The 25,584-nt window shown below is 51.1% G+C and overlaps 1 protein-coding gene and 1 long non-coding RNA gene across 3 annotated transcripts; one reads left to right on the top strand and one right to left on the bottom strand.

The window, feature by feature from the left end:
- Positions 1-3,680: 3,680 nt before the first annotated feature.
- Positions 3,681-13,938, bottom strand: HAS1 (hyaluronan synthase 1). Of its 2 annotated transcripts, none has more exons than XM_004781896.3 (5): positions 13,285-13,938; positions 8,519-9,226; positions 7,091-7,316; positions 6,334-6,466; positions 3,681-4,696 (listed from the first exon to the last, which is right to left on the bottom strand). In XM_004781896.3, the coding sequence occupies exons 1-5, from the start codon at positions 13,291-13,293 to the stop codon at positions 4,021-4,023; spliced, it is 1,752 nt and encodes a 583-aa protein (XP_004781953.1). In that variant the 5' UTR covers positions 13,294-13,938; the 3' UTR covers positions 3,681-4,020. The 2 variants fall into 2 exon arrangements, with proteins under 2 accessions (XP_004781953.1, XP_012906153.1); XM_013050699.2 differs by having other exon boundaries at positions 8,519-9,223; positions 13,285-13,936.
- A 1,871-nt stretch (positions 13,939-15,809) lies between these two features.
- LOC123391274 lies at positions 15,810-24,151 on the top strand. The gene is made up of 3 exons (XR_006605906.1): positions 15,810-16,260; positions 21,125-21,195; positions 22,232-24,151. It is a non-coding gene; the product is annotated as an uncharacterized LOC123391274 (long non-coding RNA).
- Positions 24,152-25,584: the final 1,433 nt, after the last annotated feature.

Raw genomic sequence — 25,584 nt, 5'->3', positions numbered from 1 at the left:
ACTTGCAGAAATGGAGTCCTTATTGAACTTGACGTGGGACTCAACATGGGGCTCGATCTCACAACCCTGAGATCATGACCTGATCTGAAATCAAGAATCAGATGATTAGCTGACTGAGCCACCCGGCGCCCCATGGAGTTTAGATTGTAATGGATGGTCAGATAATAAACAAGAAAATTAAGCACAGTAAGACATGGATCAAGTCAGAAACTAGCAGGGGCAGAAGCCCCTGAATGTGCCTAGTGTTGGGGACATGGCCGTGGGGAGGCATCTGGAGGAAGACTTTAGGAAATGAGTGTGCAGAGAGAATGTGAGAGGACCAGATCACGCAGGACCTTGGCCAGTGTGAGGTTTGGCTTTTCCTCTGAGATGAGAGTTATGGACAGTTTTTGAGGTGAGGAAGGTCATGATTTGATTTGATTTGCATGGCTAATGCATGGATAAACTCTAGCGGCAGGGGTGGAAGCGGGAACCAGTGTTAGGTGCTGTGGTAATCCAGACAGCTTTAATCCAGGAAGGAGATGCAGCTCGGGGACAAAGTGGTGACAGTAAGGAGCAGTGATTCTAGATCTGTCCTGAAGGTAGAACCAGTGGGGTTTGCTGATGAATCAGAGTATTGGGTATGAGGGGAAGAAAGGAGAAGGGGCATGTGTCAACAGGCACGGCAGTGCCAATGTCTGTAGAACCCTCTGCCAGGACAGGAATATTCTAGATCTGCACTGTCCATTGTGGTGGCCTCCAGCCACCCATGGCCATGAGGCAAGTCAAATGTGGCCAGTGACACTGAGGAGCTAAATTTTTTTTTTTTTGACGATTTTATTTATTTTAGAAGGAGAGGAGCAGAGGCAGAGGGAGAAACAGGCTCCCCACTGAGCAGGGAGCCGGATCTGGGACTCCATCCCAGGAGTCCAGGATCATGACCTGAGCCAAAGGCAGATGCTAACTGACTGAGCCCCCCCAGGCACCCCTGAGGAGCTAAATTTATAATCTTTTATAGCTTTAATAATTTAAATTTTCCTTCATCTATGAAAATAAAAGTCATAAGTGTCTGGGCATCCTGGTTATAACTCTGGAACCCTCTTTGTTTACTTGACTAGGCTGCTGGAAGGCAGGGACTGCCTCTTATTCATTTCTATATTTGCAAACCTGGCAAAACATGGAATTCAGTACATACTTGGTCAATGATTTGGGGACTAATTGATATCATCAAAGAATGAGTGAATGAAAAAAAAACCAAACCAATCCTGTGTGGTAGGGGCCACTGTTGAGCACAGTGTGGTTCTAGCATTTTTTTGGCCTGAGCAGCTGGAGTGTCAGAATTCCGTTTACTGCTGTCAGAAGAGCAGGTTTCATGTGGAATGAGGAGGACAGATGAGGGATTGGGTCTGGTAAGGGAGGTAAGGGAGGTATCCCAAGTGGAAGTGTCTTGGAGGCAGTTGGGTAGATGAGTCTGAAATTTAGGGGTGATGTCTGATCTGAAGATACAAGCGGCAGAGCCCCCTTCCCAGGCATGGAGCGTGAGTGAGGTATCCAGAGCCATGCCACTGGTTACACAGAGGAAATGAGTGTAGATGGATAAGAGAAGTGTGTAGGAGGAGGTTTCTCCAAAGTTAAGCAGTCCAAACTATAAAGAGGAACTGAGAAGGAAAACAGGGGGAAAGCCAGGCAGCTAGCTGCAGCATTCTCAAAGCCAAGTGAAGACAGCATTTCATGGGGAGAGGGATCAGCTGGGTCAGATGCTGCCACATGGTGAAAGACAAGGCCTGAGAATTGACTACTGGTTTTAGCAACAGGGACATCACTGATGAACTTGACCAGAACCATTTCCATAGAGCAGTGGTAGGGGAGTCATCTGATTGGCATGGGTTTAAAAGTCAGTGGGAGGCCACACTTGTCATCAGGGAAATGCAAAACAAAACCACAGTGGGATACCATTTCACACCATCTGGGAGGCTATAATCAAAAAGTCAGGTGAGGAGTGCCTGGGTGGCTCTGTCTGTCTTAGCCTCAGGTCAGCGTCCCAGGGTCCTTGGATCAAGCCCCACATCAGGCTTCCTGCTTAGCGGAGGGTTTGCTTCTCCCTCTCCCTCTACCCCTCACCCCATTCAGCTCTCTCTAATAAATCTTTTTTTAGATTTAAAAATGATAACAAATGTTGGTGTGGAGGTAGGGAAATTGGAACCCTCCTCCTTTGCTGGTGAGAATATAAAATGGTACAGGCACTGTGGAAGCCATCTGGCACTTCAATAAATTAAACAGGTTCACCACATGACTCAGCAACTCCACTCCTTGAGAATCCCCCTGGGGAGAACTTAACCGGTGTTCACACAAAAATCTGTATGTGAATGTTCACAGCATTATTCACAATGGCCCCAAACCAGAAACATCCCAAATGTCAGTCAACTGATAAATGGGTAAACCAAATGTGACACATCCCTGTGGTGGAATATTATTTGGCAATAAAAAGGAATGAGCCAATGATACATGCAAATCTGTAGAGACAGAGTAGATTATGGGTGTCTAGGGCATCGTGGTTTCAGGGCGAGGAATGCAAGGGACTGCCTGTGGGTATGGGGTTCTTTTTTGGGTGACGAAAATGTTCTAAAATGAGATTACAGTAATGATTGCACAAGTCTATAAACTTACTAAAAACCACTGAATTACACACTTGACATGGCTGAACTTTGTGGGAGAGAAATTGGAGACAAATGTAAACAGCTCTCAAGGAGTTTTGCTGTTAGAAATGAGATGGTATGGGGCGACCGACTGGCTCAGTCAGTAGAGTATGCAAAAGATCTTGATCTCAGGGTTGTGGGTTTGAGCCCCATTGCGGGTAGAGATTATCTTTATAAAATGAGACTGTAGCTTAGGAGGAAATAGGTCAAGACAGGGAATCTTAAAAATCAGAGAGTGGAGGGCACCTGGGTGGCTCAGTCGGTAAAGCATCTGCCTTCAGCTCATGTCATGATCTTGGGGTCCTGGGATCGAGCCCCACAATGGGCTCCCTGCTCAGGGGGGAGCCTGCTTCCCCCTCTGCCACTCCCAATGCTTGTGCTCCCTCACCGCTCACCCTACCAAATAAATAAACACATTTTTTAAATGTATTTAAAAATCAGAGTGACAGCACATTTGAATGCTGCTGGGAAAGACTTGTGGGGAGGGAAGAACTGATGACATGGGAAGAACGGAAGTCGTGAGATCTTTGCGTGGACCCCAGGGCATGAGGTCCAGTGCCCCGGTAGAAGGGGTTGGCATTGAAGCAGACAGCTGGCCCTCAGGAGTGGGAGTAGGTGGCTTGTGTGGACACAGACGCAGATCACTGGGAGGATCAGTGAGATGGGAAGCAAGGTAAGGGTGAGGTGCTAGGGGTTTGAGGAGACAATGTATGATTTAACCTTTCTTAGAGAGTAGCCAAGTGGACAGACCAGGAAAATGTCCTCTGTGTCACCTGTGTTCCCGCATAGCAGGCACTCCATAAGTACCTGTGACGAAAAGATGAGAAATTTCGCCCTCACAGCTCTGACCCATGGAATTATTAGCCCTGTTTCCTGAAGAAGGAGCCTGTCTCCATTCAGACAGCTTGCCCCCGAGACAGAGCCATGAGTCCCCAGCCTTCAACACTATAGCCCTTCAGTTCTCAAAAAAAAAAAAAAAAAAAAAAAGTGGGTGGAGACCCAGAAGAAAATAAATAAAATTCTTTATTACATCCTAATCACACAGTACAAATGGATATTAAATAACAACCGGGAGGAAGTAGGCCCCAGGACAGCGTGTGGGGACTCTTGTCCTCCCACTCCTAAAAATCCACGCCCTGATCAATAAATACCCCTCCCCAGAGACCCTGAAGTCCCAGCCCCAAAACAGTCCAGGCTGAAGAATCGGGTTGACCCCCTCACTTCACAGAGGAGGGAAACCGAGGCCCAGAGAATCACCCAGCAAGTTCGTGGCTCCCTGGGGCCCCTGCTGGTGTCCTCTCGCTTCCCTTGAAGTCCCTCGGGTGAGCAGCCCGCACACCTGGACTCACACCTGGATCCGGTAGCCCCCCGACCGCCGCCGGCACAGCCTCCGCACGCCCACCCAGTAGAGCGTCAGCATGACCGCCCAGTACCCCACATAGGCGCCGGCCCCTGCTGCCAGGTGGTACGCCTCGGCCACGCGGGAAGGGCCGCTCCAGTCGGCCCGGGCCTCGTGTACCACGCTGCGGACCAGGCCCCCGAGCAGCAGCAGGGCCCAGAGGGCCAGCGGCAGCAGGGGGACGTAGTTGGCGGCCAGCTTGCGCCGGCCGGAAGTGCCCCAGCCGCTCTGGTTCATGGTGGCCAGCGCCAGGAACTTGGCGGGCAGGAGGCCGCCCATGTAGAGCGGCGCGTAGAGCGAGAGCAGCACCATGCGCGGGCAGCCCCGCAGCCAGGCCGCGAAGGCCGCCTTGGCCAGCGCCACGCCCTGCACGCACAGCAGCACCCACAGCAACGCCCACGGGCGGCCCGCGTAGAAGAGCCGCAGCACGGTGGCCGCCACAAAGAAGGGGAAGAGGCCCGAGACCACCGCCTCGTAGGTCATCCACGCGTGGTGCCGGTGCCACCAGAGCGCGTTGTAGAGCCATTCTCGGAAGTAGGACTTGGACCAGCGCGTCTGCTGGCTCAGCCAGCGCAGGAAGGACGAGGGAGTCTCGGAGTAGCAGCGGGAGCGGGAAGTGTACCTGCGTGAGAGGGGACGGGGCAGGCCATCAGCGCCACCCTCCCTGAGGCCAGCACCGGGGTCAGCGCCAGTCCGACTGCCCCAGGGTTGCAAGCTTTCTTGACCTCCCTGGGCCTCCTGTTCTCAGAAGTCAAATTGGATGGACAAGGATTCCTACTTAATAGGGCTGCGGTGAGCCCCAGATCAGTATTACACGCCAAGGGCAAGTCCGTGGTACTTGCTCAATAAGTATTAGCAACTACTACTGTTTGCCTGATGACTAATACCACGACTGCCGTTACTAATGTCATTACAGTTAACTGACCTATTACTAATGCTATCACTAACTGATTACGAAGACTCCAGCGCTCACTCTTCTTGGCAGGCGATGTTCCTCCCCGGAGGCAGCCGTCTGTTGGGGCTCAAGGGACCTATCAAGCCCTTCCCGTGGCCACAGTGGACACCCTGGTCAAGCCCCACCCGATTGGCAGCTAAGCCCGCCCAAGGCTAGGATCCCGTTTATGAACCGTCATCGGGTGGCCACAGACCGTCAAGTTTGGTGGAAGGTGTCAAACTACTCTGTCCCCATGGGTATTACTTGACAACCGTCGCATCTCCTTCCCCTGTCCTGTCTGGCATCCTCAGTAGCTTCCCTGTCCTTGTCTCCTGCAGTCTGTACTCAAGACAGCTGCCAGAGGGATCCTGTTACAACAACACGTCACCCTTCTGCCAAGAGCCCTCCCATGACCCCCTCATCTTCGTTCAGAGTTCTTGGGTGGCCCATAAGCCTCTCTTGAGTACACCCCATTACCAGTCTGTCCTCGTCCCCTGAGGCTCTCCCCCTTGCTAGGGCTCCAGCTGCACCCTTTCCAGCCTCCATTCCTTCTCTTCCTAGGGCATCCTGGTTAACATTACATACCCTGCTCCCAGACTCTCTAAGCCCTTTTCCCGGCACATCAGTTTTCCAGCCCCATTAGCCAGCCTGCTACAGGTTCTGCTTAGTCACTGTCTCCCCAGTAGGCGTAAGCATGAATTCCTGTCTCTTGTCAACTGCTGCCTCCTCAGAGCTTAAAACATAAGGGGCGCCTGGCTGGGGAAGAGCGTGCTGTTCTTGATCTTGGAGTCCTAAGTTCAAGCCCCACATTGGACGTAGAGATTACTTAAATAAAACACATTGTAATGAATGCTTGCCTTGTGAATGAATGCATGGGTTCCCTTGGTGTACCCCCAAGTTCTCTCTGGCCCTTTCATGGGGTCTAGCTTTATAGATATCTCCTTCCCCCAAACTCGTGGTCGAACCCATACTCCCCAAGTCTCACTGAATTTCAGCTCTTCCTGATTCTTCTTGCTCACACTCTTGCTAGATCCCACGCCCTTTCCCTTCCCACCACACTTGGATTGATTGGCACTGCTGGGGCAGAGCCATCCTGCCCCATCTTGAGTCCTGTCTTCTAGGTGCAATTCCCCCACACCCTCCTTGCCTTGCTGGGAGGCAATCAATGTAATGGCACCCCTGCCCCTTCCAATATCTTCCAACGCTTCCTGTCTCATTTGGGAGAGCCCACTGTCCCACAAGATACTTTGGGTTTGGAGAATTCCCAACACACACACACAGTCAGTGGCCTCCACACACCCCTGCTACCTGAGCCCCTGGCTTACTTGGTGGCATAACCCATGCTGAGCATGCGGTTGGTGAGGTGCCGGTCGTCCCCGAAGGTGCAGTGAGTGCCCAGGAACTTCTGGTTGTACCAGGCCTCAAGGAACTGCTGCAGGAGGTTGTTCCTGTATAGGCCTAGGTGGGGGCGGGGAGTGCAGGAGCGTCAGCCTCTACTGTAACCAGTACTGTCCCTAGTCCTATCTCCTGCTCAACTCACCTCCAATTCTGACCTCATCCTCAACCATCTCAATCCTGTCCTCAGCCCTGGCCCCAGCAACAACTCCAGCCCCAATTCTCTGCTCAACACCAATCCTTCTTCAATTCCATACCCACCCCAAATGTGCCCCAATCCTGTCCCTGAACTACACCCACACCCACTTTGACAGCAAAACCACCCCAACTCCATCCTCAACCCCATATCCATCTTCAGCCTGATCCCCTACTCACCCCTATCCAAATACCCTTCACCAACCCCAAACTTGGCCCCAACCCTGTCCTTGACTCTAATTCCATCCCATTCACTCCCCCAAACCTTTCCCCATTCCCTATCTCCATCCACACCCTTCTCCAACCCCACGGAACACCATCCCACCTCCAGTCCAGTCTTATCCCTATCCCAAAGCCAGTCTTATCCCTATCCCAAAGCCTTGTTGCAGCCCCATCTTTGTCCCCAATCTCAGTCACATCCTCAGGCTGTTCTGGCTCCCTCTCGTCCCATCCGCTCTCTCCATGATCCTCCCAAGCCCCACCCCTGCTCACCTAGGGGACCGCTGATGCAGGACACACAATGGAAGTAGCTCTGACAAGCCCGCTCCACATTGAAAGCCACCCAGTACCGGAGGCTGCTTAGGAAGCTGACCCAGGAGTCCAGGGGGTTAAGGATCCGCACGTCCCCCCCAACAGCCCCTACCCGGGGGTCTTCATCCAGCACCCGCACCAGCTCCAGCAGTGCCATGGGGTCCAGCCTTGTATCCGAGTCACAGACCTGGGGGGTGGAAGGGGCCAGGATCAGGCCAAATCCCTGCCCAGGGTTGGTGCTTGAGGAGAGAGGACCAAAGAGTGGGGAACTGCTGGGACAATCTGCACCCAATCCGAACATAATTTAAATTTCATAGTCATTTTCAATATCTAATCAAGAGGACCTCCCTAAGACCCATAGCCTTGTATCACACCCTCCTCTGGCATGTCAGTGCAACCTGTAACTTGCTTCTAAACCATAGATATGGCAAAAGTGATGGCACATAACCCCCATGATTATATTGTCTTATATACAAATAGTAAAGGAGTTTTGCAATGCAATTAAGTTGCCTAATCTACTGAGATTTTTCTGGGTGGGTCTGACGTAATCAGGTGAGCCCTTTGAAAGAACGTCTAAAAGTCAGAGACTTTCTCTTGCTGGTCTGGAAGAAGCTGTTTTATGGCTGTAAGAAAATGAATTCTGCCCACAAACAATGAGCTTGGAAGAGGTCCCTGAGCCCGACATAAGACCCAGCTCCAGCTGACATCATGATCAGAGCCTGATGGTACCCGAACAGAGGAACCAGTTAAGCTTTGCCCAGACTCCAGATTCCTGGAAACTAGGAGATAATAAGTGTTTTGTTTCAAGCTGCCAAATTTGTGGTCATCTGTTAGGCAGCAATTGAAAATTAATGCAGTGCATTACTGAATGAATTTCTACATTGGATGAAGACAGGAAGAAATCTCCCCACTGAAGGGGTGAATAAATAAAACAATGAATGATTTCTACCTTGGATGGATAAATGAATAAATCTTTAGATCGATCGGATGACTGGATAGATGCATGGGTGAACGAGGGAAGGAAAGAATCTGCATCCAACAGGTAAATGAGTGAATAAAATAAACGAATGACTGTGAGTGATGACAACTACACTTTTTTAAAAAATGTATGAGTAGGAGTAAAAGGAAGAGAATGAATGAATGAAGAAAGAGAGGAATTAGTGAATCTCTACACGCATGAAGCAAACGTCTCCTTATTGGATGGACGGACAGAGGAATCTACGAAGGAATGTGCGACCAGTGACCGAAAGGATCCCTACACTGAACGGCTGGATAAACAAAGGGAGTTAGAAACAGCTCCATGCCAATCTCTGCCCTGAAGGAAGACTCCTAGAGAAGACGGATTTCGAGCGTCAGGGCCACGGTGGGGCGCAGGCACCTGTCACTCACCTGCACGTAGTCCACGGAGTCGCCGAGTGCCTTGAAGGCCGTGTACATGACCTCGCGCTTGCCGCCCCAGCGCTGCGCCACGCACACGCACCTGTGCGTCCTCACCAGCGCCTCCACCGCCAGCCGCCCCGGGTCCTCGGCCTCTACCTCCCGGTAGGCGCCCGCACCTGCAGCGCCCGCCGCTGCTGGTTCCCAGGGCTGGTGGTAGTTGCCGTCCCATACGTAGGTGGCGGGGTCCTCGTCGGCGAAGACCTCGCGGAACATGTCCACCATGTAGAGGTCCTCGGCGCGGTTGCCGTCCACCACCATGAGGACGCGCAGCCGCGCGCGCGGGTACTGCAGGGCGCGCGCGGACGCCAGGCACTGGCGCAGGTACGCCGGGTCCTCCTGGTAGGCCGAGATGGTCAGCGCCACGCTGCGCGCCGCCGCTGCGTCCAGGGGCCCCCGCGCCGCCGCCCGCCGCGCCGCCGACGCCACCCGCCGGTGCTCCAGGTACGCGAAGAGGCTCTGCGCCACCAGGTGCGCGGAGAGGAAGGCCCCGTAGAGACCGAAGGCCAGGAGGCCGTAGCGATCAGAGGCCAGCGGCACCCCGGCGGCGTAGGCCCAGGTCATGAGGCCCAAGATGAGCAGCGCGAAGGTGATAGTCAGCACCCGCCGGGCCAGGCCTGAGCAGTGGCGGGCGGCCCGGGTGGGCTTGGGCACATCCTGCTGGGAGCAGAGAGGGGATAGCAAGGGGAAAGAGTCCTGAAATCCTCTTGGAAAGGGAAGGAAAAACCTATGGTTTTTTCCCCAAAACCAATACAACATCCCCTTTTTGTAAAGAAGATCTCCGAGTACTGCAAAGTTATTTTCACTAATGAAAATAATTGTGGCAAACACTGAGCAAAGCTCAATGCCTGATTATATTGATTCTAATACAACACCCCCCCCAACACATTTTTTTTTTAAGATTTTATTTATTTATTTGACAGAAATCCCAAGTAGGCAGAGAGGCAGGCAGAGAAAGAGAGGAGGAAGCAGGCTCTCTAGAGCCTGATGTGGGGCTCGATTCCAGGACCCTGGGATCATGACTCCAGTCGGAGGCAGAGGCTTTAACCCACTGAGCCACCCAGGCGCACGCGCGCACACACACACACACACACACACACACACATTTTAAACAGCTCCGTGTTAAAAATCCGTGAGGATTACACTCAACGAAATGTCACAGTTTCATTAACAGGGGCTCTCCTCCTCTCCCGCTTCTTAGTGACACATAAAATAGCACTCATCTCACAATGAAAGGTTCCTTAGGGTTGAGATCATCATCATCGTCTTAAAAATAATGTAGTATGGTAGGTACCAGATGCTGCTGTAAGTTTTTATAAAAACCAAGTTATTTAAATCCTCACAACAGCCCTATGAGGTAGTACTGTCATCCCCATTTTGCAAAGGAGGCAACTGAGTCAGAGAGACGTGGAGCAGCCTACCCAAGGTCACACCTGGATCACCGAGAAGCCAGGATTTGAACCCAAGAATCTGATCATTGAACCACCAGCTTATATACTGGCTTTATTCCTCAGGAGAGCTGGGCAGGGATGGGGGGGAGGGGAGAGAAAGAGCGGATAATGTTTACTGCCACCATATACACAGCAAAACTGGGGACTGATTAGCCAGGAAAAGTAGCTTGCTCAAGGTCTTGAAGCTCACAGGTGGAGGAGTATTTTCTCTGACTTCCCAAATGCATGACAACATTCTCCTTCACTGCTCAGGTTTCCAACAGGGCCAAGTGCCTAGTACATGTTTCGGGAAGAGTTCAGAATCAGAGAGAGGGGTTGCCTCCATTTTCTTGTCTCGTAAAATGGGGACTTAGCCCCATTCTACATGCCAAGTACTGCTCCAAGTGTGATCGTTACTGTTACTTGCTCCTATTACATATAAGGACACTGAAGCACAGGGCAGTGATGCTCTTGCCCAAGGCCATTCAGACAGTTTGGCTCCATCATCTTCTAAACTCCTGTGTCACCAGCGCCCATCTCATGGTCTTTTTTATGAGTTAAATGAGTCATGAGGGTACAGATTCGTGCTGTCCAATACAGGCGTCACCAGCCACATGTGGCTACTGAGTCCTTGAAAAGCAGCCAGTATGACCAAGGAACTGAATTTTTAATTTTATTTAAGTTAAATTAATTGATTCAATTATTGGAAAGCTTTTAAGTATGTTTGAAACAGGTAGGGTGTAGGAAGCTTCTTTTTTTTTTTTTTTTAAAGATTTTTATTTATTTATTTGACAGACACAGATTACAAGTAGGCAGAGAGGCAGGCAGAGAGGGAGAAGCAGGCTCCCTGCTGAGCAGAGAGCCCAATGTGGGGCTCGATCTCAGGACCCTGGGATCATGACCTGAGCAGAAGGCAGAGGCTTTAACCCACTGAGCCACCCAGGCGCCCCAAGCTTCTTTTTTATTAGTAAATTTTATGAACTCTAAATGCAAATCAAGTGTCTCCAATGAAAATACAATATCTGGGGCGCCTGGGTGGCTCAGTGGGTTAAAACCTCTGCCTTCAAGCTCAGGTCATGATCTCAGGGTCCTGGGATCGAGCCCTGCATCGGGCTCTCTGTTCAGCAGGGAGCCTGCTTCCCCCCTGCCCCCCACCCCACTGCCTGCCTCTCTGCCTACTTGTGATCTCTCTCTCTCTCTGTCAAATAAATAAATAAAATCTTTTAAAAATTATAGATTAGCACAAAAATGTGCTACACATCTGGATTCTGAAGGCTTCATTTGGGAAAAAAAGAGAGGAAAATGTCTCGCTAGTATTTTTGCATTGGTTACATAATGAAATGATAGCTTTTTAAATCTTGCTATGAAGTTTTATGTTATGTTATAGCAAGTACAGTCTAATGCATCTATTCATGAAATCCTATTTCTGAGAGGTAGCAGGGTTTGGCACTCTACAGCCCTCAGGCCAAATGCTTGCTACCCTCTTTACTACAACCCTGCAAGCTAAGACTAGTTTTTAGGTGTTGTTGTTGTTGTTGTTGTTGTTTAAGATTTTATTTATTTATTTGACAGACACAGAGAGAGAGATCACAAGTAGGCAGAGAGGCAGGCAGAGGGAGAGGGGGAAGCAGGCTCCCTGCTGAGCAGAGAGCCCAATGTAGGGCTCCATTCCAGGACCCCGAGATCATCACCTGAGCCAAAGGCAAAGGTTTAACCCACTGAGCCACCCAGGCGTCCCAAGATTTTATTTTTAAAGTAACCTCTACACTCAGTGTAGGGCTTGAACTTACAACCCTGAGATCAAGAACGCTCAGGAGCACTTGGATGGTTCAGCTGGTTAAGCATCCACCTTTGGCTCAGGTCTCAATTCCAGGGTCCTGGAATCGAGCCTCACATGGGGCTCCCTGTTCAGCAGAGAGTCTGCTTCTCCTTCTCCCTCTGCCTGCTGCTCCCCCTGCTTGTACTCTCTCTCTGTGTCAAATAAATTTTTAAAAATCTTAGAAAAAAAAAAAGAATCATATCCTCTACCAACTGAGCCAGTTGGGCATCCCTAGTGTTTACACTTTTAAATGGGTGAAAAAAGTCAAAAGAATAGTATTTTGTGGCATGGGAAAATTACATGAAATTCAAATTTCAGCATCTTTAAATCAAGCGTGGCTATGTGCCACGCTCCTCTGTTTACATATTGTCTATGGCTGATTTCACCCTACACCAAAGTTGAGTAGTTGCAGTGGAGATCATATGACACGTAAAAACCTCAAATATTGACCATCTAGCTTTATACGGAAAATGTCTGATGACCCCTGATACATCGGGTTATATAAAATATATTATTGAAATTAAGTTCACCTTTTTCTTTTTACTTTTAAAAATGCGGCTACTAAAAAATTTCAAATCATGTATGTGACTCACATGCTGTTTCTATAGGATATGGCTTTTAGCTTCTATAGGTAGAGCTTTTAGCCTAGTAATCATTCAGTATTAGTAATTACATTATTAGTACTTCTGGAATTCTCCTTCTCTGTCCTTTTGCTCCAAACCTGGTCCCGTCTGACTTTCTCCATGTGGCCCAGTTTGTGCTGGGGATCGCTGTGTCCACTGGAGGGCTCTAATGCCAACACTCAGAAACACACCGGTATCTGCTGTGGACACACAGCCCCTCACATATATTCACACGTGACATGACACACAGAATGTGGCCACATAGGAAGACATTCATGTTCTAGAACTAACCCCAGACACCTGCTCTTAGAATTTAGCCATCCTGAGACCCGCACCAAAAACCACACAGGTGAACTTGAGAATACAGGCCCTTGGGCAGGAAGGAGCTAAACCAGGAACGGATACCCACAGAGCAACAAACACACAGGCGCTGTGTGTCTGGGTGGGAGCAAAGGGACAGAGCTTCAGAAAATTAGTAACAGTTAAGGTTGAGCCCTATGACATGGCCATTTTGAAAGAGCAAAAGTGACCAGATAGCCGTGATTTCATTTGGTTCAACTTAATAGTCATTGAACACATAAAAAGTAGAAATCCGGCCCACGTGTCAAGCAAATACAGCTCTGCCTCGCCCACCCGCACCACGCACGCAGACACAGCGGGTTCCGCAACCACTTGTCCCATCTCACACACTACAGACGGGATAGCCACCTTCACAAGGGGATGGAACCCGAACGCTCCGACGGGGTCACTGTCCCACGGTCGCCGTCACGCACAGGAGCGCGCAGCGCCTCCCCCACCCCCCACGGGGTCACACAGATGCCAGAGTCCCCGCACGGCCGCACGCACCTGTGTCATCGCTGTGGGTCCCGCGGGCGCTTCTCTCCTGCTCGCTCCCGGGTCTCGCTGTAGCTGGGGAGCCCCCGGGTCATTTGAAGACCGACGCGGGCGGGGGCGGAGGAGGGCTGACGTCAGGGAGGAGCTGGGCCAGGGGCTCTGAGGTCACGGACGAGCCGGGCAGCTCCACCCGCTTCCCGCCACTGCCCGCACCCCCACGCTCCACGGCCTCCCTTCCCAGGGCCTCCGTCTCGTCCTTCCCTGCCCTCCCAGGCCTCCTCCTCTGCTCTCTGCTCTCGTCCCCCCTCTTGTCTCTCTCCATTTCTGCGCTCCCCTCCCTCGCTTTCTACCCCACCCCCACCCCCGTCTTTCCTCCCGTCTGCCCGATTTCTCGGCCTCCCTCCCGCATCCCAGCCGTCCCCTCGAAGCCCCGGGGACGAGAAAGTGCGCACACGTGCGTGGTTGTGGGTGTGGCCGCGCGCACTGGCTGTGAGGCCCGCTCTCTGGAAGGAGCTGTGAGTGCTTGTGGGTCTGCATGTGTGCGCGTGCGAGCGTGTGCGCGTGTGCCAGGGCCCCTGGAGGGGGCTGGGCACTGGGATTTGTCCCCCAGGGGCTCCACGGTGAACCCACAGAGTTGTGGGTCAGCTGCCCCCAGGGAGCCCTGGGAACCTGAGTCAGAGTGAAGGTGTCAGTGGCCTCACTTAGAGGGGTCCTGGAACCTCTAAGCCCCTAGTCGCTCAGGACCAGGAGTCTCAGTGATGAATGTCATTGCTTCCATACTTTTCCATGATTTCAAATAACAAAAACTCTGTATTTCTTTCTCTCTGTTCCTCTTTGGGTGAACTGGTGATGCCCATCTCTCTCCCTCTATAGATGCCTCTGTTTCTCCGTCTGTAGCTGTACATTCCCACCTCCTACTCTCTATAGATCTCTGTCACCTTGTCACTCTGGCTCTGCCTCTCTGTCCACCTGTCTTGTTCTGTCTCCTTCTCCTGGTGTGTTCCTGTTTCTCTCCATGCCTCCCTGTCTCTGTCTTTCTCTCTCTCTCCCTTTCCTTCTCTCTGTGTCCATTTCTGTCTCCTTCCCTCTGGGTTTCTGTCTGTCTCTTCATTTCTGACTCTCGGTCTCCCCAACTTTCCTACTCTGTAGGTCTCTCTCTCTCTTCCTTTCTCACTCTCCTGTGTCTCTGCCTTCATTTTCTTTGTGTTTGTCTGTCTTCTGTGTTTCTCTCTGAATATCCATATTTATATCTTTTCTTGCCATCTCCCTATTTTGGTTTCTTTGTTTGTCCCTGTTCCTTTCAGTGGCTGTTTCTCTTTGTCTCTGTCTCTGTCTCCCTCAGTCTCTGTGTATCTTCTTCTGAGGCTCCATCTGTATGTGTTTTTCTTTTTTTTTTTTTTTTTAAGATTTTATTTATTTATTTGACAGAGATCACAAGTGGGCAGGGGTGGGGGGAGCAGGCTCCCTGCTGAGCAGAGAGCCCAACTGGGGGAAGGGAGCTCCATCCCAGGACCCTGAGATCATGACCTGAGCAGAAGGCAGAGTCTTTTTTTTTTTTTTTAAGATTATTTTTATTTATTTATTTGACAGAGAGAGATCACAAGTAGGCAGAGAGGCAGGCAGAGAGAGAGGGAAAAGCAGGCTCCCTGCTGAGCCGAAGGTAGAGGCTTTAACCCACTGAGCCACCCAGGCGCCCCGTATGTGTTTTTCTGACTCAATCTCTCTCTCTCTCTTTCTCTCATTCCCTGCTTCTCTCTGACTGTGTTTTCTGTCTCGAAGTCCTCCTTTCTCCCTCCCGCTGCTCCATCTCGTCTAGACTCTCCTGGAGCTTTCCCCTGCAGGGCACCAAGTCCTCACTCCCTGGGTTTCCCCAGGGAGTCAGGGTGTGTGGGCCCATCACTAGCTTGGGCCTGGCCTGAGCCTGGCCAGGGGAGAAGGCCAGTTCAGGGCCCAAGTGAAAGGCACCCCGCCCACCTCACCAGGGTGGGGCGCGTCTCTGACGCTGTTGCCAGGAGCCTGGCCGCCTGGTGTCTGGCTGTGTCAGGATGATAGATCCCCCAGTGGGAGCTGAGCCCAGAACCGGAGGGGAGGGAGATTCCTCTACCCCAGAGTGGGGGTGGGGGCAGTCCAGGCTCCACTCAGAAGGCGGGCATTTGGCTGCCCAGCCCCCACCGCACCCTCCCCGGGTGGAGCAGCTGTATAAAACCAGATGTTTCTAAAACCAGAGTGTCGATGAAGCAGGAGGGACCAGGACTTTAAACCCCAGTCAGTGGTTTCCACTTCCAGCATCCAGGAGTCCTGGCCTCAGCTCCCTCTTCCCTCAGACCCAGGAGTCCAGACCCCCAGCCCCTTCCTCCCTCCCAGAAGTCCAAGCTCCCAGCCCCCTCTTCCCTCAAATTCACATGTCCAGTTGCCCAGAATTCCTTGCAGGGAGAGATGACCAAGGCTGGCAGTAGTCAAGACAAGGACAGACGAAACCAGGCACTCACTCCCACAGGAGGCAAGAGGTACTGGCAGGATCACCCCCTGCTCCCCCAACTAATGGCCATCTCTAACACACCACTCCTGTGGAGGCTGATCTCTGTTCCCTGCCCTGGGTACACGGTGGCCCTCCCAAGACTTCCATCATCATCAGAAAACCACGGGGTTTGGTTTCCAGAAAACCAGGGCAAGAGTGAAGATTGGGGAGATAATAAGGCAGGAATGGAGAAAAGGCAGGGGAAAAGAACATCTGTGCATTGTGGGGATATCTCCTGCACAGCTGGTGGGGCCAGGATCTTGGCTGGCTGATGCCAGGCATGCAGAGATGACTCAGACCCGGGCCCTGCCCTTGTGGAGATGCCCATCTTGCGAAGGAGACAGCTGTATAAACAGAGGATCAAAGACCAGTGCGAGGATGCACCAACCCAGCTGGAGAACCAGGGTGGGCTTCCTGGAGGAGGTCATGTCCAGGAGAGGCGAGTCCTGACTAATGAGGAGTTAGCCAAGGTAAGGGTGGGGGTGGGGCTGGTGGTCAGAAAGTGGAGTAGGAAGGGCATGCAAAGCAAGAAATGTGCTGGTCAGTCCGCAAAATACAGGTGGTTTGATGTTGTAGAGCACAGAGGGCAAAGCACGGGGTTGGTGGTTGGGTGCATAGCTGGGTTTGCTGCATGCAGGGTTTTGATTGGCAGATTCAGGGGCTGGGAATTGGTCTGGGGGTGGGGTTGCTGGAGGGCTGGGAGCAGACTGGGATGGGGGGTGCGGCTCTGGGTGCCTGTGAGGGACAAACTGGATGGAGAGACAGGACTTACAACAGGCAGGGGTGTCTGAGTGGGGTTAGATCAGGGTCTTCTCTGAGCCAGTCTGAGCTGGGACGCAGGCAGTAGCTGTGGAGCTGGAGGAAGAGGGGAGAGCAGCGCGAGGTTGAGCAGAGCTCCCTGCGAAACCCAAGGAGCAAGGAGACTGAGAGGCCACTCACTGAGCCTTTCATCTGAGCTCCTTCTGCCTACATTTGCCTCATTTCAAGGCAGGTACACTTCTCAGTGATTGTCTCCTGCGGAACTAGAGAGAGCAAGGGCCCCAGAGAAGTAAGGCGAGGAACTTGTGGTGATTTGTTAAATACTTGAGTCCAGGCAAATGTGTCTGGGTGGGAATCTGCAGCGTGTCCTGGGTGGGAAGGAAGTGCTTTGGAAGAGTGTAGATAGGGAGAGAGAGAGGAGGGAGGGAGAAGGAAGGGAGAGAAACGGAGAGGGAGAGTGGAAGGATGGAGAGAGAGGAGGATTGAAAGAAGGAAATGAAGGAGGAAGAAGGAAAGAGGGAGGCTGGCTTACCCCGCCACCCTAATCTGGAAGCCCGCCCCCCCACTCCTGTTCCCCTCTACCTCCCTCAGCTCTTTCCCATTTGTCAGAGCAGTTTCCACCTTCCTGCACAAAGTGTAAGTTGCCCGTTTATTGCCTTTCTCGTATAATGTGCACCTCCCTTGTTAGAACACAAGCTCCATCCATACAGGGTGGGCTTTGCCTGTTTTGGTCATGACTCCGCTCCACTGGGATCTGGACCTGTGCCTGGTACAGTAGGTACAGTAGGTGTTCAATAAGTATGTGTCAGATGAATGAGTGAGATCCTGATGGAAGACAGAAAGGGAGGTAGAGAGAGGAAAGACAAAGAAGAGGAGGAAAAGGAGAGAAGTAGAAGGAACAGGGAGGGGAGAGGAAGGCAAAGTGGCTGGAAGAGAGCCCAGTGCTGGGATCCCCCCACCCCTACCCAGCTGCTGGCGGGGGGAGGGGGGGCAATCCCTGAGTGGACAGTAGAAGCTCCCAGGGAGGTGGGACCCTAGGCAAGGCACCCCAGGGTCAGCAAAGACCCAAATCTGGAAGCAGACTGCCTGTAGACTTCCAGGAACTCAGAAGCCTTGGATGAGGCCGGGACAGCGGCAGCCCAGGGGGCCTTTCCCCCACAAGCCTGCATTCTGGGAAACACCGAGGCCTCCAAGATTCTGCAGAAACCCTGGAGGGGAGGGAGAGAGGGAGGCAGCAGCGACTGCATGTCCACCTTCAGCCTCTAGGAGGAAGTTGTGGGGCCTTCGGGGGCCCTGTCGTCCCTTAACCCTGTCCCTGCAGCTTGGGACGCCTCATCCTAGTTTCCTCCACTGCTCCTGTCCATTTCCCTGGAGGAAACAGAAACAGAAAGAGCCACAAAGAGGGACTGGAAGAAGAAAAGGAGACTTCTTTTTCTGGGAGTTCTGTCCTCTCCCAGGAAAACAAGAGAAGGGTCTCCTTTTTTCAGAGAGGGGGGCCTGAGAAGAACAGTTTCTTAGCCAGAGTGACGCAGCAAGGAGGCAGCAGAACCAGAAAAGAAGGTCACTAAGGGGGGCGCCCGGGTGGCTCAGTGGCTTAAGCCGCTGCCTTCGGCTCGGGTCATGATCTCGGGGTCCTGGGATCGAGCCCCACATGGGGCTCTCTGCTCAGCGGGGAGCCTGCTTCCCTCTCTCTCTCTCTCTGCCTGCCTCTCTGCCTACTTGTGATCTCTCTCTGTCTATCAAATAAATAAATAAAAGTCTTTAAAAAATAATAATAAAAATAAATTAAAAAAAAAAAGAAGGTCACTAAGGGAGGAATGGCTGGGGGCTGGATCTCTCGGTCTGCGGGAGGAGAGATGGGGGGGCCTGCACTCCTGGGTCTGAGAGAGGAGAGGATGGGGTCCTGGTTCCTGGATCTGATGGAGGAGGCGGCTGGTGGTCTGGAGCTCTGGGTCTGAGGGAGGAGGGGTTGGGGTCTGGACTCCTGGGTCTGAGGGAGGATGGGATGGGGACCTGGACCCCTGGTCTGAGGGAGGAATCTGCACTCCTGGCTGCTGAAGAGGAGGCCTGGGGCTGGACTCTCTTCTGAGCTCCAACAGAAAGAGATCCAAGTTACTCCCACTCACATGGCTTTGGCTCCGAGCCTCTATCACTTCCTTCCGAAAGCGGTCCACTGTGAACCACTGTGAGTCCGCTTCCAACACAGGCCAGCCCCTGATCCAGCCCCTGATGAGTTTCCACGGGAGGAACACAACTGTCTGAGTCAGAAGGCAGATGCGAGGATGTGGACTTGGAGGGACAGTCTGGGGCCCCCAAGGAGGAAGCGGTTACTTGTGTGTTCTTGCCAAGGAGCCATTTCCTTCCTCTGAGCCTCTCTTTCCTCATCTGTGAAATGGGAGTATCTCAAGTTGTCTCTCACAGGGTAGCCTTGCAGATTCAGGGAGAGGGAGTGTCCCCCTGGCACACTGCTATGTGAGAAACATGTTAGCTATTCCCAAGCCAGCGGCACGGAGGGTCTCCATGAATGATTCAGGCGGCAACAGGGACCCTGGCCACCTCAGCTATGGGGACTCAGCTCGGCAGGGTCTGGGAGGGGCGCATGGCCTGGAGCCAGCTCCTCCTGGGTTCCAAGGCTGGTGGCCTTCGGCAAGTCATGTCCTACCTGGGCCGAGTGCCCCCTTCCGCCCACAGACAACGAGAGCCTGTGGCCACACTGCTGTGCGTGGACGGCACTGTGTTGGCCACAGAGCCGATCCCTGGGACCCAGCTTCTTCAGCTCCAGAGCAGAGTGGAAAGACCTGCCCACTGCAGGCTATTTCGAGGCGTGTGTCAGAATTTGGGGAGTGGACAGTGTGTAGTACAGACAGTGTGTCACAAAGGGGTGCCCTTTGGGCTCCGGATGGAGGAAGTCTGAGGAGCAGATGCCGGGAGCCCCCTCTGTGGTCAGTGCCGCAGCCACCCGGGGCTCCGACCACAATGCTGGGAGATGGGGAAAGGAAGGTACGCAGCCTGCCTGTGCTGTCTCCTGCCAGCACCTGGGCTGTGGGTTTCCGACCCGCTCTCATCCTGGCCCTTGTGCCTCTGATGAGTGTGAGGAGTTCTCTTTTCTGAATGCCAAAATTGGCGCTCAAGGAAGGAAGGAAGGTAGGTGCCCCAGTTCACATGACTGCCACCGACTCTTGGTATCCGGCATCCAAGGATCCTGCCGTGGGTTTGTGGGCACCACGGCAGCCCAGCCGCCCGCGTGCAGTGGCTAGAGATACACAGCAGTGGGCCCCACTCCCATATATTCTGACTCCAGGAGCTCAGGGCCCCGGAAATGACTTGAACAAATGTCCCAGATGGTGGTTAGTTTGTAAGGGTTGAAAACCATGGTGGAAGGATTTAAAACAGAGTCTGCGAAATGATCCCCTGATCTGCTGAATTGCCAAAGCGAGTGCCCTGGAGAAGGACTGAGGAGGGCCCAGGGAGCGGGTCTGAGGGCAAGGGATGTGTCACTGTGGTCTGGATCTCAGAGGACGGGAGGAAGCAGAGGGAGAGCAGGCCAGTCTCCATCAGGTGGAAATAGCCAAAATGTTGATGGATTGATGGTGGCCATGACCTATGCCTCCTGGGCCACCTACTTCACATTTACTAGCTCTAACCAGAGATCTCCTTCAGACGGTTACTACAGATCCGGTGTTAGAGAAGAGAAAGCTGAGGTTCAAAAAGGTAAGTGACCCGTCTAAGGTCACACAGGTAGCGGCAACATTGGGATTTGAATAGGTCCCATACTGAATCGTAGTGCTGTTAAATGTTAACAATCAGCTCCAAAAAAAAAGGTTTCCCGTCTATAAAGACTTCTGTTTACATAAAAGATTTACTGATTATAAAGTACAGATAGCACGATACATACATGATACATGATAAATAATGATACAATCCACGATACTTTGTTGTAAATTCCGTACAACTGTAGTCTCAGGAGATTTGCTGTTTCTTGCAAAAGCCAGCACCAATTTTTATACTTCTGTCGCCAACAGTAATATCACAATACAAATGACTATTTGACTAACATCTAATCCAGCAAAAACCTAGCTTGTGTCACTGACGAGCAAGTGTGGGTCTGACGAGAACGTTGGGTGGCATTTTTGTTTATGTTAATGAAAAACAGACATGAAACAAAGAAGTATGTTGGAACTTGATTTGCTCATCAAATATAGCAAAGAAATTAGGAGGTGGTGGATTTTAAGAATTTACTATCTTTTTAAGATGTGATTTAGTTTTATATGACTGATTTCTAATAATGGCTCCTACAATTCCTGAAATTTTAACAACTGTCTCTTTGTGAGAGGGTACAAGCCACGTCAACATATCCCTGGTGTTGCTCCCACACACTTACAGGGGGCAGGGAAGCCCTCCTGGAAATTGGGGGTCTCCACCATGTCAGAGTCCGGGAATCACCGTCCCTGCCTACTCTGAGACTTGGGGGCCCGAGGCCATCTGTAGCCCATGGAAATAATGTGCCCAGAGTGGGTGTATGTCCGTGGTGATCTCTGCCTCGGGACCTATCCAGTTGCTTCGGGTCACTGACAGGTGTGCCTGGAACCCAGGTGTTTCTGCGTGTGGTGCTGGTGCTTCTCCCAGGGCCCTTCTGTGTGGATAAGGTAAGGCAGGGTGGGGAAGGGTAGGGCGCGATTTTCACTCTCTTCTTGGAGCTCTGTGTGCACTTACCCACGTCCACTCTGCGGCTGCAGAAAACTCCGAAACCCATCCTTTACCTCTCCTGTGCCAGGAAAGTGCTCCCTTTCTCTTCTCTCTGTCCCTGCACCCCTCTATCCCCTCTACCTCCCTCCTTTTTTCTTTCTGCCCTTTCTTTTTCTCTGTGAAATTTTTACCAAAGTATAATATATGTACAGAACATTACACTTACATTAATGTACCATCAACAAATGGTTACAAGATCAAGTAGAACTTCTCACCATCCCCTTGCCCTGACCGAGTGCCTGTCCTTCCCCACCATGTCCTACACACACACACACACACACACACACACACACACACACGAGAGGCACTGTCCTGAGTCTAATAGACCCAGTCTAATCGACCCCTGTTCTAAAATTTCAGAACGTGCATCCTCTTTTATGCTTGGTGGCAGCGGCTTCTTCAGGGTTTTATTTAGTTAGTGAAGGCGAGAGAGAGAGAGAGAGAGAGAGAGAGAGAGAGAATGAATATGAATATGCATGAATGGGAGTAGGGGCAGGGAGAGAGAGGGAAAATCTCAAGCAGACTCCCTGCTGCATGCACAGAGCCTGACGCAGGGCTCGATCCCACAACCGCAAGACTCCAAGACCATCACCTGAGCCGAAATCAGGAGTCGGACATTCAGCCAACTGAGCCATCCCGGCGCCTTGTTTTCCTGGCTTCTTTTGCTCAACAGGATGCCTGTGAGACTCAACTGCAGTGCGCACGTTGCTGTCCATGGCTCATTCTCATTCCTGCAGAGGAGCACTTTGTTGTGAATATTCTCTGTCCCTCTTCCTTGTGCAGACAATCCTCTACACAGGGCTTGTTCACACACCCACTGTACAAGTGGGAAGGCGAAGGCTCAAAGCCATGAAGTCCTCAGTGCCGGGAATCTGGGTCCCCAGTGCTCCCTTAGTTGCCCTAGAGCTGAGATTCTCTGTTCTCTACCCTTCACAGATCTATCTTCTGATGAGGCAAAATTGCTCAATCTTCCATGATTTCTAAAGGCACGGAGCTGAGGGAACAGAAGCAGAAGTGGATCAGGCCTGCTTGAGTGATAGGAACCAGAGTCTCTCCTGATTGCCAAACAGTCAAGGATGTGATGCCTGTGTTGGCCTTATTTGTGGCTGAGCCAGAGCCTCCTGGGAACCTAAATATCTCGGCCCTTTACCTCCACACTCCTGCCATCTGCTGGCCCTTGTTCCTGAGGGCTGATCTGTGATCTGGGCTGGGGACCTACAGGTCTCCCTGAGGTTTGAAAGGCTATCAGAAACCACCAGCAGCTCTCTCACAATTACAGTCGTCAAAAGCAGAGAGAAATTTGGGAACACAAAGGCAAACAGGAGAGCATGTGGTTACTCATTCCTCCATATTCCCTGGGGGCTGTACATGCCAGGCTCTGTGGACAGAACACAGAGGCAAATGGGACTCAGAACAGCCTTGATGAGCTCACGGTGTGGTGGGGAGAGGGGGAGAGGGACCCTCAGTCATACTGGCTACAGAGCCAAACTTATGGCCTCCAGCCAAATGGAGCTACTTAGATTTGAATGGATTAAAATGAAATTAAGTCTATAACCTAGTTCCTCCACCGGAGATTTACCGGGCCTGGATGCATGTCTGCCTTGACAAAGAACGGGTCAAGGAAGAGGAAAGCGAGGAGTGGTTGATTCTGAACCTCATTTCAACATGTGAGAGTTCTCCCCACACCACCAAGCAATTCTTTGACACCAGTTGGGTGCCTACAGTTTAACACAATTCCAACACGGCCCTGAGTTAGAGTTAGACCCCACAGGTTGGGGGCTCAGTCCCACAGGATTGCCCCCTGCCCCACCACTTCTGATGCCAGTTGCAAATCCAAATTGTCACCTGCTTCTGACCGATAGATTATAAATCAGGTTCCCACAACCCCCTTGTTGGGTTCGATTAGCTTGCTAGAATAGTTCACAAAGCTAAGGAAACCTGTTTACTCACTAGATTACCAGCTTATTACCAAAGATATTAAAGGATATGAATCAACAGCCAGATGAAGTGAAACAGAGGGTGACGTCCCAGTCAAAGGAGTTTCTGTCCCCATGGAGTTTGGGGCTAAGCCTGGTAGCATGTGGAAGTGTTTTGATTCCCCAAACTGTAAGCTCTCCAAAACCTAGCCTTTGGGGTTTTAATGGAAGCTTCATATGATAACCATGACTAATTAAATCTTTGGCCATTAGTGACTAAACTCAAGCTCCAGCCCTTCTCCCCTCCCAGGAGGTGGCAAATGGGGTGGGGGGAGGAGGCGCAGGTACCGAAAGTTGGCTCCTCTGGTGACTGGCCCCCATCTTTAGATGTGGTTCAAAATTTACCTCATTAACATAACAACAAACACCTTCATCACTCTCCTCACAGGACATTCCAAGAGATTTGGGAGCTTTATGCCAGAAACAGGGGTGAAGATCCAATATATATATTTCTTATTACAAATCACACTCTCACAGACGCTCCCACAATTGCTAACATTCAAGTCGCCTGCCAGTGAGATAACTTAACTAAAGAAGATAAGGTCCTTGGCCTCCGATAGGAAAGATTAGGCAAAATATATAGAGAAAACAAGAAATCTTAAGAAAACGAGCACTTATGGTCATAGTAGCACTCTTCACAGGAGCTAGAGAGTGCAAGGGAACAAGCCAAATATCCATTAACGGATGGATGGAGAGGAAAAGTGTGGGCCACACGGTGGAATATTACTCAGCCATAAAAAGGAACAAAGCACTGACACTTGCTATAACATGAATGAACCTCGAAAACAGAAAGAAGCCATACATAAAAGGTCACATATCATAGGATTCCATGTAGATGAAATGTCCAGAACCAGCAAATTCAGTCAGAAAGCAGATTCAGGCTGCCAGGGGCTGGGGAATGGGGAATTACTGTTGGATGGGTACAGCGTTTCTGTTTGGGGTGATGAGGAAGTTCTGGAACTAGGGAGGGGTGATGGTTGTGCAACATGAATGTGCTTTATGCCACTAACTTATGTACTTAAAATGGTAAATATCATGTTATGTGTATCTTACCACAAGTTTTAAAACAAAAAGAAAAAAAGTTTTATGGTCATCTGGTTGATGATTGATTGATGAGAGCTCCCGTGACTCACAGTCAGACAGACATGAGCTAAGACTTTCTTCCTCCCATGACTCTCTGCCTGAGAGTTACAAGATGCAACTTTCCCACCTCAGATCCTGCACCCCTCTCTCTTGAGGGGCATGAGAGCCCCCCTTTCCTTTGCCATTGTGAGAGGTCAGGCACAATATTTGGTTGGTTTTCAAAGGTTGGCAAATGCATCAGTGAATGATAACAGACATTATATGTTGTGGATTCTGAGCTAGAGGAAGTCACACTCTAGTCTCTACAGTTCTCCTAACGAGATAGATGGGGTGCCCTCCTCCACCCATTGTGTGGGCTCAGTACTCTTGGGGATGAAGAAGAGCATAGTAGTAATCACCTTCCAAATACGTGCTGGGGATGAGTTTTACCAAGACGGGCTGTGCAAAACACATGCCGGGCTCTTGCCAAGAGCTTTATGTCCCTTCTAAACTTTGCGGCAGCCTTCCTCGAATGGTCGTCACAGAATGAAATCGGTTAATACTATAAAGCCTGAGCCAGAGGTTGACATACCATATGTACTGAATAATGTTTGGTTTTTACAGTTATTTTGCAGATGAGGAACCCGAGACTTAGAGCATTTAAGTTAATTGTTTACGGTCACTCAGCAGCTCAGGCTGTCAGATTCCAGCCGAGGTCTCCTCTTCCTGCTCTACCATCCTGCCTCTGCACCTGAGCTGTCTAGAGCAGTAACAATTCACCCCCTCTCCCCCACCGCCTGTATTCTGAGCCCTGGAAACATGGCTAGTCTTACTTGAGATGGGCTGTACAAACAAAAACACCCAACAGATTTAAAATCTTAAAATGTTAAAAAATAATGTGAAATGTCTCATTAATAATTTTTAGATTGACTACATATAGAAATGACAATTATTTGGCTACGGGAGATTAAGTAAAATATTTTCTAAAAAATTAACATCACCTGTTTCTTCTTTTTTAAAAAAAAAAAGATTTTATTTATTTATTTATTTATTTATGAGAAAGAGAGAGAGAAAGCACGCATGAGCACACATGAGTTGGAGGAGGGGCTGAGGGAGGGGGAGAAGCAGACTCTCCTCTGAGCAGGGAGCCCGACTCTGCTCCATCCTAGGACCCTTCGATCACAACCCAAGCAGAAGGCAGATGCTTAACTGACTGAGCCACCCAGGTTCCCCTCACCTGTTTCTTCTTAC

Source organism: Mustela putorius, unplaced genomic scaffold (assembly GCF_011764305.1).
Source record: "Mustela putorius furo isolate JIRA1106 unplaced genomic scaffold, ASM1176430v1.1 tig00000196_pilon_pilon_pilon, whole genome shotgun sequence".
Taxonomy (NCBI): Eukaryota; Metazoa; Chordata; class Mammalia; order Carnivora; family Mustelidae; genus Mustela; species Mustela putorius.
The sequence above is the reverse complement of the archived record's forward strand: the minus strand, read 5'-3'. Positions and strand labels throughout refer to the sequence as shown.